The following is a 15,082-nucleotide window of genomic DNA, read 5'->3' on the forward strand; positions in this document are numbered from 1 at the left end:
TGTGCATAATTGCAATAAATGTATGTTTTCACATTTACAGGCTGTGTTGCATAACAAAGGCAGCATATTGTCATTATTTCTTGCACTGAGCAATGATAATGCAGCATCAAAGAGACTTAAGATTCCAGTGGTAAGTACCTCTGAATATTTTTGCCTTTTATAAATAAAATGTATATTTTTGTGAAAGCCACATAGAAGTGTAAAGTTACATACTAATGTTCTTTTTTGAGGAATTTGAAGAAGTGGTACATTTGTTATTAAAACTTGAGTTTTCTGAATCACTTTGCAATTGAATTTAAATTTAGGTCTCTAGTTGAGCAGCCCCTGCAAAACTCATTTCACACTTTGTCAAATTCTTTTTAGGTTGAAGATTTTTATTGATGTTAAAAAATGCTATTGCATAAGTGGGTTGGTGTCAAGTATGTTTTAAAAACAGAATTTCTCCAATATTTGCTTGGATAATATTGCAGTGCCTTAATTGTGAAAATTTAAAGCATCCTAATATATCAGCAAGCACTCAAGAGTTAGTTTTCCAAGATATATTGGGCAACATATATGTACAGTGTATGTACCCAACCATGAAATGCTGGGGACTCTTGCCATTTTAGAAAACTTCATTACCGGAACAGGGGAACCATTTTTTTCATTAATTGTTTTCCAGTTTGATCTCTTACTTTTTACAATTGCCTTACCAAGTGGTCAAGAGTTCCCTTCACTACAGGCATGGATTGAGGTTCTCTTTACTACTGTATATTTTATTCTGTATTGTAATGTAATTCAAAATTTTGGGATTAAAAAGAATTGGACAATAGCATGCAAATCTATTTTTTTTTTTGGGAAGAATGATACAATTCATACAGTTGCATCATTCAAAACCAGACAGCTTTCTCTCATTCTTCTAGCATTCTTTCCCATCTTGCAGGTATAGGGAGGGGAATAAAAGAAACATGGTTTTGTTTTCAGTGAGAGCCATAGGAAAACTAAATCTTGTTGAAAGGATAGTTGCTTTTGTTTTCAGAGGTGTCAAAACAATATCTAACTGCCTTAGACAAGTCATCCTAGAGCTTGTAATTACACCACTGAAGAATGAAATGGGGCAGTATCCACGTCACTGGCATTTAAAGTGGAGTTTTAATTTACTCCATAGTAAATTTTGCTTCTGGAAGTCTTTTCTCTCTCTCTCTTTCAAATCCTCGGCTGACAACCCATATGGACAATGAACAGACTATAAATCTAAGAGGGCTCCAAAGGAAAGTCAATCTCCAAAGTTAGAGAAGTTAAAGGGAAAGGTGGTAAATGATAATGTGGGGAATAGATAATACAACCGCTGCACTGAAAACCAGGAGACATCGGCACAAAGTAGGAATGACATTGCTACTTTCTTAAATATTTAGAGATCAGTAGACTCTACAATGGCACTATACAAACTATTCCATATGTCAGTTGTATTTAACTAGCAAACTGATTAGTATTAAATGTGTTACTAGAAAATGACACAGTTCACAGCAACAACCTGCTTAGTGTTGAGAGAAAAAAAACAGCTAGATCAAGTAAAGAAAGTGCAGGGGTTGCTTATTGTTGTAGTTCATTTCATACAAAAAAACTTAATGAACTCACTTGTGGCATAGACATAACATTTATGCCACAAGTCAGCATGAAGAAGGCAAAATAAACTTGACAAATGGCATAACTCTATCCAAGAGTTTAAGGGGAGAATCAGCAATGAAGACCACAATGAAGGATGTTATTTCAAGTAAGAAAAAAGAAAAGAGTTAAAACACTTAGATATGATAGCCTCATGAAACATTTGAAAACATTCCTGCAAGATGCCAACTTTATGAGAAACAGAGGAACCAGCAGTACTCATTTGCTTCTCAAAAGTCAATATCTTGTCAAAAGATACACCTGAAATCTTGAAAGAGGCAGTAAATTTGAAAACCATGCCTTTTATATGTAAAGCAAGATGCTAAGGCAGAAGTGTTCTGGATCAACAAACTATCATACTTTGAATTTTAGAAGGGTTAAGCTGCATGCCATAAAGCCTACTCCACTCAGCAGTACATGCTAGATATCTGTGCAAGGATTCTGCAACCCCAGACCTACGGTACTGAGAAGGAACAACAGCTAGAAGAGTAGCATCACTGGCATGTGCAATCAGTTTGTTCTCCAGACTCTGCCACATATCACTCGTATAGATATTAATAGCAAAGGCCTTAGAACAAACCTTGAGGAACACCTGAAATGACTTTACCAAAGCTATTGTACTGGCTATTTGGTTCTGTCTGTTAAAAATTCATTTGATAAATTAATAACAGATCAACTAATTCCCAAAAATCTTAGCTTGTAGGTGTTTTATAATTCACACAAAGGCTGCACTAAAATCTATACCATTTTACCTTCCCATGTTAGCACTTTATCAGCCCCTCAGGGTAACAGGATGTTAGGATTCTCTTAACTCTTTGCATATTCACATGGCATGCAATTCTGTAGTATATTCTTCCTGGCTATTTTGGATAATTAAGTCGATCAACTGTTTTTTTATGTGATCATCTGTAATCTCGACAAACCATGACCTCATATCAGTCCAGTTCATGGCCCACACAAGTTCTAAAACTTCATGACTACCAGATAGTTCTCTCGGGGGAGTTCACAGCGCCTGAGGCCCTAGCCATTTTCAACTGTTACGTGACAACTAAGAGTCTTCCCACTTTCGTAGCTATTCAGGCTACTTCAAAGTGATGAGAGGGTGGGAAAAAAATCCAATTTATTATATAAAATTAATTTTTTAGTACAAACCCATCTCTTGACAAAAAACTATTTTATTGTTGCTAGAGGTGATTTGGAGGCCTGATGTACAGGCAAGATGTGGATGATTTTTCTGGAGCATTTTTTAATATTAAGTTGTTGTACATTTATGGTTACTATAAAGTGTTGGTTTTATACTAAAAAGATCTATTTGTTTTATAGACAACAGTGTTCAGGAAACTCTTCTCATTAAATAGGGTAATGCCGGAATAACTAATGGCCACCTTGAAGATGAAAGTTTTCCGTTGCCAAAACTATATGTGGACAAACCTCTTAAGCCAGCCACAATCCCAGAAAACCATAGTCAAGCTACCTGTGAAAGGATGGATGGAGGCAGCAGCCGTGTCTGGCATCTGGCGGAAAGATATAGAAGTATGTGGCCATCTTGTGTTTAACATCTTCAGCCAATTCTTTATTTTGTCATATATTTAATTGTTACAGATGAACGTTAGTTTTATAGTTTGTGAGCTTAGTAATTTGATAAAACAGAGTTTAGTGATTACACCTTTATGTAATGCATTTTATGCATTGTAGATATTTGGTCAGTGCTTAAGACTTCATAATTGTTTTTATTGCTCTTTAGCTGCAGCCACTGCCCAGCCAAATTCACCGTTTGCAGAGCTTCAACAGCTTAATAAATTTCCTATAAGGACGCCAGCAGATAAGTTACCCTTAAAACAAACCCCTCGTAAACATCCTGCCAAAATAGAAGGTAATAAGATGTAACCTTAGTAGAGTAACTCATCAAAAGTTCAGAATTTTTGTGGTTGAGGAGAGGATACAATCATGTCAAAGCAAAGTAAATACTGTAATAGCTTTAAGCGCTGTAAACATGCTGAATTTCCAGCTTACGCTGGACTTGATAGCATGTGAATTTTGCTCATAATAATTGCTTGAAAAAGTGAAGTAAAAAGGATTATAAAGCAGCAAAGCCAACAACATCAGAGACTGAAATGTATTTGCTTTAATTTTTCTTATCCCCTTTGTTGGATATTTTGCAAGACAAAGGAGTAAACTTATAATGGTAAACAGTTTTACTTGGGATGAATCTTACCTACTGTTAAAGATAGCTTATATCTCCGCGCTGATAGGCGAGTCAGCATTAAAACAAAAGATGGAATGGCTGCCCAGATGACTGTCTAGTACACCTGTTCTCCACCAGTTGTGTTTCGAATGTTTTAGCTGTTGTCAGAATTTTCCTTGTTGCCATTTTGCATAGGCACTTGTTAGTATTTCATGGCTGTTCGCTGCTATCATGGTACTGTACATTTATTTTTCCTAGGATGCCTCCACTGGAATCAAGGCTAAGAATGTCAGCTTCTGTAAGAATGATTACTGGGTTAGCAGGATGTTGATTGTTTTAGGAGATACACACTGTTTAGACCAGCTGCAATAATATAAAGTGTGATCTTGAGAATAGATGTGAGGAAGTAGGGATTTTCGAAGGACTTTCTGCTCAAGTTCGTTAGTATTGTCATTTCTCCCCCTTCTCCAGGTCCTTTGTCTGTAGTTGTCCATACTCAGTTTAGGCTTTTCCTTTGATAATGCTTTGGTTAGTATTGAGACTTCCTCTTTAGCTCTGCCTTCTGCTCCCCTTTCAGTTCAGGAAAAGCCTATTTAGAACAGGACATAAACCTTATTTAGGTTAGCAGCCTACAAGGTTTGTCTGAATTGGTTGGGAAACCAGTTCGGGTCGCCCATAGTGTGCAATCATTTTCACATTTCCTTATCAGAGATAAGGTGTTGGTGCCCTCACCTGTCTGTAGCCTGAGCTTAGGATTGCCCTACAACAGGTGGAAGAGTCTGCTGCCAGGGAACTGGGTCGGTTCTCGGGGTGATGTGGTTCTGCGCCCTCCGTCACCTGCCTCTCCGTTTTTCATGCTCAGAGTCTCGTATAATGCGTTAGCTGAAAGATTGCTTTGGTAAACATTCATCTTCGCTAGTGTGTTTGTGGTGAGTTGTACTTATTCTGATGTTATGTTGACTCTGTTGATTGTTTAACTGATCTTCTTCATCTTTTGCTCATTCTAAATCCTTGTCTGCTAGCCTTTCTGCTCATTCTAAATCCTTGTCTGCTAGCCTATTCCTCTTTCTCTGTTGAAATGAATTAGTTCATTCTTTACATGCTTTTTCTTCGGCTATTGGCAAATCTCTTGCTTCTACCTCGATTGATGTTTCTCTTTCCAAATCTACCATGGATACAGTATCTACTGTTGTTTCCAAGCTAAATATTATTCTAGCTACTTAGCTTTCTAAGGATGTGTCTTATGGGAATGCCCTCAAGTCTGTTGACTCCCTTTCGGACAAAGCAGGAGAGTCATTCTAACCCCTCTTCTCTCGGCCTCCCAGTATTTCCCATTTTCTTTGGCGCCTCGTTTTCTTTTGTGCTTGTTTTCTTTTGCACAGCTGACTAGTGTGGACTTGGCCGAGTCATTTCAGACTGCGTTTCCCTGTCTCCCTTTCATCGAGCCACAGGTGCGATGCAGGTACTCAGCTGCTGTCACCTCCTGTCACCAGCTGTTGCTTTCTGTCTCCTGCTGTTGCCCTCTGGTGGAAGAAGAGTTTGAATTGGTAGATCTTTGGTGTGATGGGCTTATGCTGGAGCAGTGTGCTTTGTTGTGCCATTTAGTTGAGGAAAGAGACCACATAGACAATAGGTCTCAGATGTCCTCGAGTATTTCAGTGCCCTTTTTAAGTATTTGCAGAAAGAGAACCCAAGCTTTCTCTTCTAATTAGAGCACGTTTCATAAGTTTTCTCGTACTCTTGCACACAAAGCTCCCTTTAAGTCTGCCTTCTGGTTTTTTATGAAGTTGCGGAGCACCGCCTCTTGTGACGCAGGTGCTTAATCTGTGTTTCAACCGTCTTCGGTTGAAGATTTGGTTTTCTTTATCTCTTTCCTATGAAGAGATAAACTCGAGACTGACAAGTGCTGTGGACATACTAAACAGAGTCTCAGTTTAGAGTGGTGAAATTTTTATCTTTTATAGAGCTTTTGGTCAGTATAATTGCCTCTTCTCTTTTTGGTCAGTATACTTGCCTCTTCTCTGCATCAGCTTAGAGAGATTGAGGTGCCAGCTAAGTGTGTTTCTGGCACCAGCTTAGGGATTTCGTAAAGCCAGCTTTAAGTGTTTCTGGCGCCAGAGGAAGTTAACGAGGAAGAATGTTAAAATAGTTTGTAACTTGCACGTTCAAACTCATTTCTGACGCTCCAGGCTAATGTTCTCATGCTTATACTAACTGGGTTTGGAAGGAGTGAGAACACTTATGCTCCTATCTGCAGTAGAGGCTTATGCTACACAGGTTAAGACAGGCAGGGAGGATATATTGATATGAGTCTTATTTTATACCTTTTGGGGATCAGTTCAGCGGTCAGGCTCAGGTAGATGGCTAGTTGTAGGCCTCCTGGCATGCTTGGAGAGACTTGGGAGCAGAACCTTAAGCAGTGGAGGCACTGAAGGAGAGTTTATGATTCCATTTAGTCTCCCATAGCTGTTCCTTCGTCTTCTCCAGCAGAAGTCTCTCATTCTTAGTAGGAGGTTGTAAATTAGAGAGATTGAAATGGAACAGGCAGTAATTCACGGGGATTTTACCTCTTAATTTTTCGTAGCTCCATAAGCAACCAGAGATTGGCGCCCACTGTTGGATGCATTGAGACTGAATAACTTTACGTGTCTCTCCCCATGCATTTTGGTTTTTCCAGCATGGTTTTAGTGACTTTCCAAAAGAACGATCAGATGTTTTGGTGGATGTGCAGAAAAAAAGTCTCATACCAGTACATATTCGGTAGTGCAAGTTCCTTCAAGGTGTATCAACACTCGACAAAGAAGGTATTGCTTTTCACGGCACTTTGTTTCAGCTTGTGTACAGTGTCTCTGTAAGTAATGACAGGGCATGTGTGTTTATAGGCGGATGGTGTTGACTTTAGGAGCAAGAATTCTTTTCTACTGAGTCAACTGGATCAAGTTGGCCAACTCTGTTCTATTAGATCTGGCTGACAATCAGCACCTCAAGGTGTTGAGATCAATTGAGATTGAAGCCTGTACAACTTGGTATCAACCTCTCTCTGGAATTTAGACACGTCTGAATTTTATCTGCAGATTCTTTTGAGCCTGTGGAATGAGTTCCATTGGATAATTTACCATGAAACTTATTTAGCACTATCAGCAGTTAAAAGAATAAATTTATTGCAAGCACTCTCCTTACGGCTGTTGTAAAGGGAATGCTATTTTATCTTTTCGCCTTAGAGCTAAGAATGATGTTAAGTCTAGGTTTTTCCGAGAACTGTAAGAATTCCAATTTAACCTCTTTGGTGGGAAGAAGTGGAAACATGCCCAATTCTTTTAAGTTTTGGAGCTTTTACCTGACATGTTGGAAAAAGTATTGTTCTAATTATTCTTGCATTGTCAGAGGAGTAAAGCTTGAAATAATTTTTTAGTAATTTGCATGTAATAATCTAAAGACTTAAAATACCTGTGTTTTAAGTAGTATAAGAAAGTGAAAGCTGGCATGGGATGAAGTTTGCATAAAGGCCACAGTTATTACATATTTACAGTATCAGTACTTTTCTTCTAGGCCTGGTTGAGGTGAGCGAGAAAGATCTGGTACGTGACCTGCTGTATGTATTTGTGGGAATTGAGGGGAAAATTATCAAGATGGACAAAAAGAAGGATGGATATGAAATGGACTCAAAGGTAGGATTGATGTATTGGTAGTATAAGCATATAATTGTTCCTACATGAATACAAACCCTCGGTCTTTACATAGGATAACTTTCAGCGAAGCTGGAAAGTCCGGTTAAACGTTTGCAAGGCTGTTATGCTAACAGTTACCTATGGTAGGGGAAGGAGTACTGCCCATCCAACCAGTATACATTCAATCTCTTCAGTTCACTTTTGGCCGAACTCTCAACGAGACGTGCTTTTCTTCTCTGCCCTGCCATTCGGTCCTTTTCCTCTTGTTGTCCTAAAAAGTAAAAAGTGATATAGTGGTAATAGGAAGCCCCAAAACAGAGTTGCCCAGTGTTTTTATGGCAGGAGATTCCCTTTCAAAGCAGAAGCTTTCTCTCCTCCTCTGCCATCTACCTGTGCCAGCAACTATCTGCAACCAAAGTAAAGCACAGTGTACATGTGCAGTTTTTTCAATTTAGTGTTATTTGTCTATAATTAAGGTTATTTTAATTTCATTCTATATTCTCTGTCACAAGAAAAAATACAAAAATGAAAAAAGAATGCAGTTTCTGAGGCTGGAACGGATTAATTGTATTTACATTAATTTCAATGGGAAAAATTGTTTTGGTTTGTGAAAATTTTGGTTCACGAACCGAGTCATGGAATGGATTAAGTTCGTGAACCAAGGTTCCACTGTATCGGTGTGCGTGCAGTCTGATTCATCTTTATGCCCGTATAAAGCTTAAATTCATGCATATATGTAACCTTACCTCTTAAAAGTTTGTTTTACTTTTTTGTTTTTACTAAGCAAACAAAAAACCTGAAGACATGATTTTAGAAATAAGGCAAAAAAAAAAAAAAAAGTGTTCAAGTGTATTTTGTAGCAAGCCCTTATTGAATCATCAGAGAATTGAATCACTCATTTTGTAGCCACTATAAGTTTGAATTGTGTTCTAGAGCATCTGTGCTTAGGCTCTCTTACCTGCATTATTTAGCCAGATGAATCCTAAGGTATCAGAAAAACTAACTAAGCATTTAAGGCAGTTGCATGCATAAATATAAATGCAGTTAAGGATTTCAGTCATGGTGAAAGAAAAGACTTTGAGGGAGTGTGGAGATTGGCTTCATCTACCATTTTACTGTATGTATGCAGAGAAAAAGAAGCTTGAAAGCTGCTCATTTTGTTATTGCTTCTGCTAGTAGCAGACTTCTCTTGTAATTGGCATCCAGTAGTGGATAAAATAAACAGTATATTGCTTGTATGGATTGATGCTGCACAAAGTTTGGCATCCCATTAAATGATTATACACTCAAGGGGAAATTGCAAATCTTTGAACTAGCTAAAATAATGCAAGACAGTGATGAAAGTGTTGGAACAGCTAACTTTAAAAGTGTTAAACCAGTTTTAGAAGCAAGGGCAGCTTAACAGTTACTGAATGTTATTCTTCAGCTGTTACTGAAGCTGCTGGAAAGTTCATAGAAGAAATAAAGAAAATAATTACTATAGGATATGGCCATTCATATAAGCAAGTGGGCTTTCCCTATAACAGATTGCCCTGTACAGTTAAGATCACTGAAAAAGCCCAGGTTGATCTTATACTCTTAAATACCTGTGAATACATGTCAGTAGGAGCATGTGACATTTTAAATAATTTGTTAGAGTTTTAAGTCTAAACATAATGCAGTAAATGCATTTTCCACAATTCAGGAATGACCTATGTTGTGTATTTAGGGTATGGATTTTTAAAGACCCCATATTAATATTGTGTGGAGATGATTAATTTGCCAACATCATGCCAGCAAACCCAAGTAATGAGTTTCTTGATACACAGGGTTTGTATTAACTCATGGATCCTGGAGGCATTCCACACTTGCCAAGTTGGGGTATTGTCATCTTTTTGTTGGATGTTATAGTTGTTGAGGAGACAGAGGCCTAAAGTTTGAAGAGTGCTGTCCTCAACTTCTGTGATATGGAAGAAAGTGAAGGCTAGTACACTGGCCAGTGCTTAGAGGTACCCATTTATTGATGCAGACATTTCTTGTAGATTTTGATAGCTTCGAGGTTCAAGATTTTGCCAGTGTTGTAAAGTTGTGGTGGGATTATGTCAGAGGAGGCTACGTAAATGTGTCTGGAGTACAGGGAGGGTGACATTGGTCACCAAAATATGGCAAAATAGAGAGATTGTGGGATTTGTTATAAATTTTACTCAAGAGGAGCCAGCTAGTAACTGTGAAAAAGGTGCTCAGTTTCACATAAAGCTCTCCAGAGTTTGTGATTGGCATGACAAATTAATTTGTTGGTGGACTTGAGCAACAATTATTTCTACACCACCAAGATGATCAACTATATTTGTGGAAGGACTTGCATCATTATGGCATGCCCTTTAAAATATTTGAAAGTTATTGAAAATACCAATGAACAAAGTAGGTGCAAAATTAATTTTAGTGGGGCCTTAAGAGAATTTGCTGCAAATTAGTACCATGTTACAAAGGAATGTTTCTATTCTCATAACTCCTATAAGAAAAAAGTGGTTGGAGATGGAAAAGAAAGTTGAGATTGGAGCATCAATAGAAGGTTGATAAGACAATACATGTATTTCGATGATGCTGTTTCACTTGGCAAAACCCCATGATAGTATTTACAAATGTTCTTTAGTACAGTGTATTAAAAACCAGAGAGATGAGACTCAAATCTAAGAAAAACAGAAGTTATGAGGATAATATGCACAAAGAGATGAAATAATAGATTGAGAAAGAATTAATGAGGTTGTATCTCAAATGTTTAGGAACAGTGATGTGTTGTTCAGGTTCTTTTGAGTTGGAATTTAGTGAAAGACTAAAAAAAAGCAAATAAAACGGGAACAGGCGTGAGAAGGGAAATTGAGTTAGATTAGGACTGGATACTAAGGGAAGACTATGCATAACTTCAGTACAGTCTGTATTGCTATACAGACATGAATCACAGGTTGACGGTGAATTGAGAATAAAATTTATATTGATAATATCAGGAGGCAGATGGCAGGATAGAGTGAGAAATGTTACAAGGAAATTACTAAAGCTCGATTGTAGATGAGACATATGGAGATGGCGTCGACGTCCTTTGCACAACCCCTTAGAGAATATTACTGTACGTGATAATGTCAGCTGCACTTGTGTGCTCATCAGAAGAATGAGAAGAGTAAAAAGATACAGACATATTTGGATGAGAACTATGAGAAGGAAGGCAGGAGATGAGTTGAAATATGTGGAAGACGAAGCATGGGAAAGAAATGATGGAATGATTTTACTGATAGCATAAAGTAGAAATAGAGTTTTGTCTCCATTATACACTAGCCAAAAATAAAAATATTTTATCCGCTTTTAAATGAAATTGTGTGTTTTCATGAAATATAAAACTTCTTTGGGGTTATCCAAAATTCTTCTAAGTGGTTCCATATAGTAGAAGGCCATAGACTAAAACTAGGCTATCATAACAGCCTGGAAAGATCTGGACAGGGCCCGTCCCCCATTTGTCTGGGTTTAGAAATGACAAGTTCCTGCTCTTTTTCAGGTTAAGCTATCTCCTAGTCAGAAGGTCCTTGTTCTTAAATTGACAGAAGTTGGATGGCTTTATAGACGAGTGAAAAATTTTTGTGAGCGAGAAAATAGCAGCAGAAGTAGTGAGAGGACTTCAGATAGGATGGTATCAGGCCTGGTGCATCAGTCACTTGTGGTGGCTCTTTTAGAACACCTTAGTGAATTTGCAAGGCTAATCACATTACTAGAGAGACAGGTAAGCTGGGAAGTTTTTACCAGTTATATATTAAGCATGTGATGTATCAGTAACTGAAGTGCTTGGATCTATTGAAAATTTTTACAATACATCTTCATATATCTTTTGTGCCGCTCAAAAAATTAGATGATTGTTAAGGCTTTTTGTATTAATATGATTTCGTACATTGAAAGAAGGTATATTGTTATTTTTAGAGTCAGTTGTTTGGAGGTATAAAAAATTATACATTCATGTCTTCATATATCTTTTCTAGCTCCCAAGGAATTAGATGATTGTCGAGACGTTTTATACCAGTATGATTTCTTACATTAAAAGATGTATTATTTTTAGATTCAGGAAAGTGGTGATACTCCTCTCAGTGAGGCATCTGAAGGTTTGACACTTCGGAAACTCTTCATGTGGACTTTTGAACCTAGATCTCGACTGAAGACTCTAGCTTTTCTCGTTGATGATTCTCAGATGGAGCATGGTGGTGCTTGTATATCCAAATTGTATCAGGTATGAGATTTTATTTTTTTGTCCTAGGTTTTATGGTGGTTGTTGTAAAGTAGTTTAACAGGAATACTTGAGTTACATTATCTGTTCTGATGTGACTTGACTGTGGGCTTTATTTGTGGTTAAGACATGGAAATTGGAGGTGGTAATGTTGACATTTGGAATGAAGCCAGTATAGTCAGGAAAAGAAGATATCATTCATTTAATTTTCACAAGTAATCTTCTAGGCAGCATTGCAAGACAGCCCTCATCTCCCTGATTAATACCTAATAACATGTAACGCCACCCTGAACGCCCTTTTTTCTGTCTGCCGGTGGTCAACTGCCACAAGGCAAATTGGATTGAAATCAGGTGCTTTGAATGTCAGCAGATTAGGAATGATTACTGGGAAGCAAGTAGACTTTATATTTACGGAGAAAATGGAAGCTGAAAATTTTAAGGTTGACAGCATCAGAATCAAATGGAACTCATTATAATAAGAGTGGAAATTCTGCAGAACTAACAAAGTAGTAATTTCTCTAGAATCTGAAAACAGAAGAAAACAAGTCTATGAAGAAGATAAGAAATAACCCAAAGTTCTCAAATGCATTCAGACATAAAATATGGAAGAGGGGAATTTGCCCTCTGTATCGCATCACCAGAACAGATTTGTGAATATCATCAGAGCAATACTCATTTCCAACCTGAGTGGCAACAATCTCCTGACACTATAAAGTATTGATGATTTCATGGAAGAAACTTTTGAAAAAGAAATTGACACCCTTGCGATCAACTTTGTAGCTGGGCTAAGCCACATCAGAGAGAGAGAGACCTAATGATAATTTTCATCCCACCAGGAGTGGGGGAATGCCTTGTTGAAGCCCTCTGTTGCAGATTCATATTACTCAGAGCAGTTTTTGAAAGCAGTGAAGTAGGATCTGATTTGGAAGTCCTTGAGCTATAAATGTTTTCCGGTAGTAAAATGATATTAAACTCCTCCTAAAACAGGCTAAAAAGAAAAATCACCATCCTCTGGCAACAACAAACTCTAGTCTCATAGGCTTTTGGCATGGTAAAATCTTAATATTAATTTCAAATTGTTAGATGGTGTAATGTCTTTCATTCAACTTTGTATTATTGAACTTGAAAGTGTTTCTGAATTTCCCAGGCTCCTGGAAGAATTGCGAGCATAAGAGCAATTATTAAGACTTAATGAAGTGGTATGGTAGAGCTTTAATCTTATCGTAGCTCAACGTTACTGAGGCGGTTTTTTTATTTTATTTGAAGTATTTTCCTGAACTGTAGGAGTGCCTTTTGCCAGCCGTTATGTCCGCCATCACGTCCAGTAATGCATTTTTCCCAGAAGCTCACCATTTCAATATTCTTTACTGATTGGTTTCTCAGTCTTTTGTTAGAGTGATATCCAATGTTAAGAGGCAGAGTTTAAACCTTTAGCTCAGATTTCTCTATGGTATTGTAGCGTTTGTTCCCTTACCTTCTCCCCTCTTTCCCCATAATGATTATTTTTTTTACTGATTGTTCTTAGTTCTTTTTCTTCCTTGGATTTTCTTATTCTGACCACAAATGAGAATGCGTGACAGTTTATAACCCACTGCGATTTCATTGTATCTTGGTCCGATGGATAGGAGACTGATACTGAATGAGACATATAACAAGGAACTGGAGATTGACCCATGGAGATGGATTTATCTCAGAATTGTTTTGCTGTGTTCAGTATCATAAACAATGAATGCTTGTTGTGAATAAACAAAAAAGTGTAGAAGGTATGGTCTAGTAAACCATCATTTCATATATTTATTATTTCTGAATGAACTGCCATAAAATATTTCAAGTACTTAGATAAGTTGGATATTTTAATTTATGAGTATCATTGAAATAAATGGAGCCTTTCAATGTCATTCAGCTGAAACTATGGTGAACAAATTATCTTTTAATATTTTAATTAAAAAATGTATTTGACTTTCAGATTAAAAATAAACATTTATTCATTTAAGTGACATTTACTCTCCTTAATCTGTTATATTTTACCAATAAGTTGATGTATGGAATTTAAATGTGGACAGTAAAATAATAAATAAATGAAATTCACTTCTAGTTGTTCAGCACTCTTGGTACTGAAAGGCAGTGGGTGTACTCTTAGGTTTACTTTTGAATTAAGAAGTAAGAAGTATTTCACAGTTTAATTGTGTAAGTTAAAGAGAGAAATTCAGCTGTGGTGTTGATTTACTTTGGCAGTGAATTGTGTAGGGCTGACTTCCTGATATTTTATTAAACAAAAAAAAAAATGAAAAAACCTTAGTACATTTTTAAATGTTACAGCACTTACATCATGGTGATCCGGGCCATAGAAAAGTGGTGGGTCACATTATAGCTAGAGCAACTGTTCCAATCTTTGGGATGCTTACTCGGTGGTTACTTGATGGCAAGCTAGAGGATCCTCACCTTGAGTTCTTCATTGCAGCTGATCCAATGGTTTCTGATGATAAACTTTGGCATGATAAATATTCCATCAGGTAAGTCTCTAAATTTGTAGTAGTAATCATCGTCTGAAGTCATTCATGTGTGGCATTAATTCTTCACCCTTTTGATATTGGATATTTTGTGAACTATTTTATACAGTGTATGTTACTCTACATAAATAACACATAACAAGTAACTGTGTGAAATAGTCTTTCGTGGGAGTTTCTTGCTGTTGGTCACCTTGTTGCTTTCATAATAATTTTGGGATTATGCTTGCTAAATTCGAAAAGATGCAAATGAGTATCAGAAGTTTAATTATAGTTTTGAAATTTTGCATTCTTATGCAGTATTTCTGATTTTACATTTCAGATGGCTTATGCTGCCAAGTTTTATCACAAAATTGCAAGCACAAAAAATTTTAGCATCTGGAAAATCACTCAATTTTTTGAGAAACGTGTGCCATTTCAACGCTCCAATTGCTGGACGAGAAGTGATTAAGGCAGCTTTACAGCAAACTACAGGTAGGTCGTGTTTTGTTATGTTTGCCGTCATTAATTTGAGAGTGTTGAAAACATGTCAATATACACAAGTTTGTAATTTTTAGTAATTAGAAGTGGTTTAGACGCCTTTCAAAATTATTTTCTTGAACATGCCTTTGTTTATTAAATTCATGGTCCCCCAACAGGGCTCTGTAAGACAGACCAACCAATTACAAAGAATTCTCTTATAGTTGGTTTCAGCCAGAGTAGTGCTTGTAGGCACAGTGATGTTATTTGATCTTAAGGGGTGCGCTGACCGCCGAATTTCGAGGAATTATCGAATTTTAGTTGTTAACAGTTTTCAACTGTTTTATGTCTAAATAAACATATCCTGAAGCGGTAA

The 15,082-nt window shown here is 37.1% G+C and overlaps 1 protein-coding gene across 1 annotated transcript in view; it reads left to right on the forward strand.

Moving 5' to 3' along the window:
- Nucleotides 1-15,082, forward strand: part of LOC136855672 (gamma-tubulin complex component 3 homolog) — a 34,987-nt gene that overhangs the window by 5,057 nt on the left and 14,848 nt on the right. Inside the window, 8 exon segments of the mRNA XM_067132926.1 lie at nucleotides 41-130; nucleotides 3,003-3,177; nucleotides 3,389-3,517; nucleotides 7,379-7,497; nucleotides 11,024-11,245; nucleotides 11,576-11,743; nucleotides 14,060-14,253; nucleotides 14,570-14,721. Of these exon segments, the coding sequence (XP_066989027.1) occupies nucleotides 41-130; nucleotides 3,003-3,177; nucleotides 3,389-3,517; nucleotides 7,379-7,497; nucleotides 11,024-11,245; nucleotides 11,576-11,743; nucleotides 14,060-14,253; nucleotides 14,570-14,721 (1,249 nt within the window).

This window comes from Macrobrachium rosenbergii, chromosome 32, assembly GCF_040412425.1.
Source record: "Macrobrachium rosenbergii isolate ZJJX-2024 chromosome 32, ASM4041242v1, whole genome shotgun sequence".
Taxonomy (NCBI): domain Eukaryota; kingdom Metazoa; phylum Arthropoda; class Malacostraca; order Decapoda; family Palaemonidae; genus Macrobrachium; species Macrobrachium rosenbergii.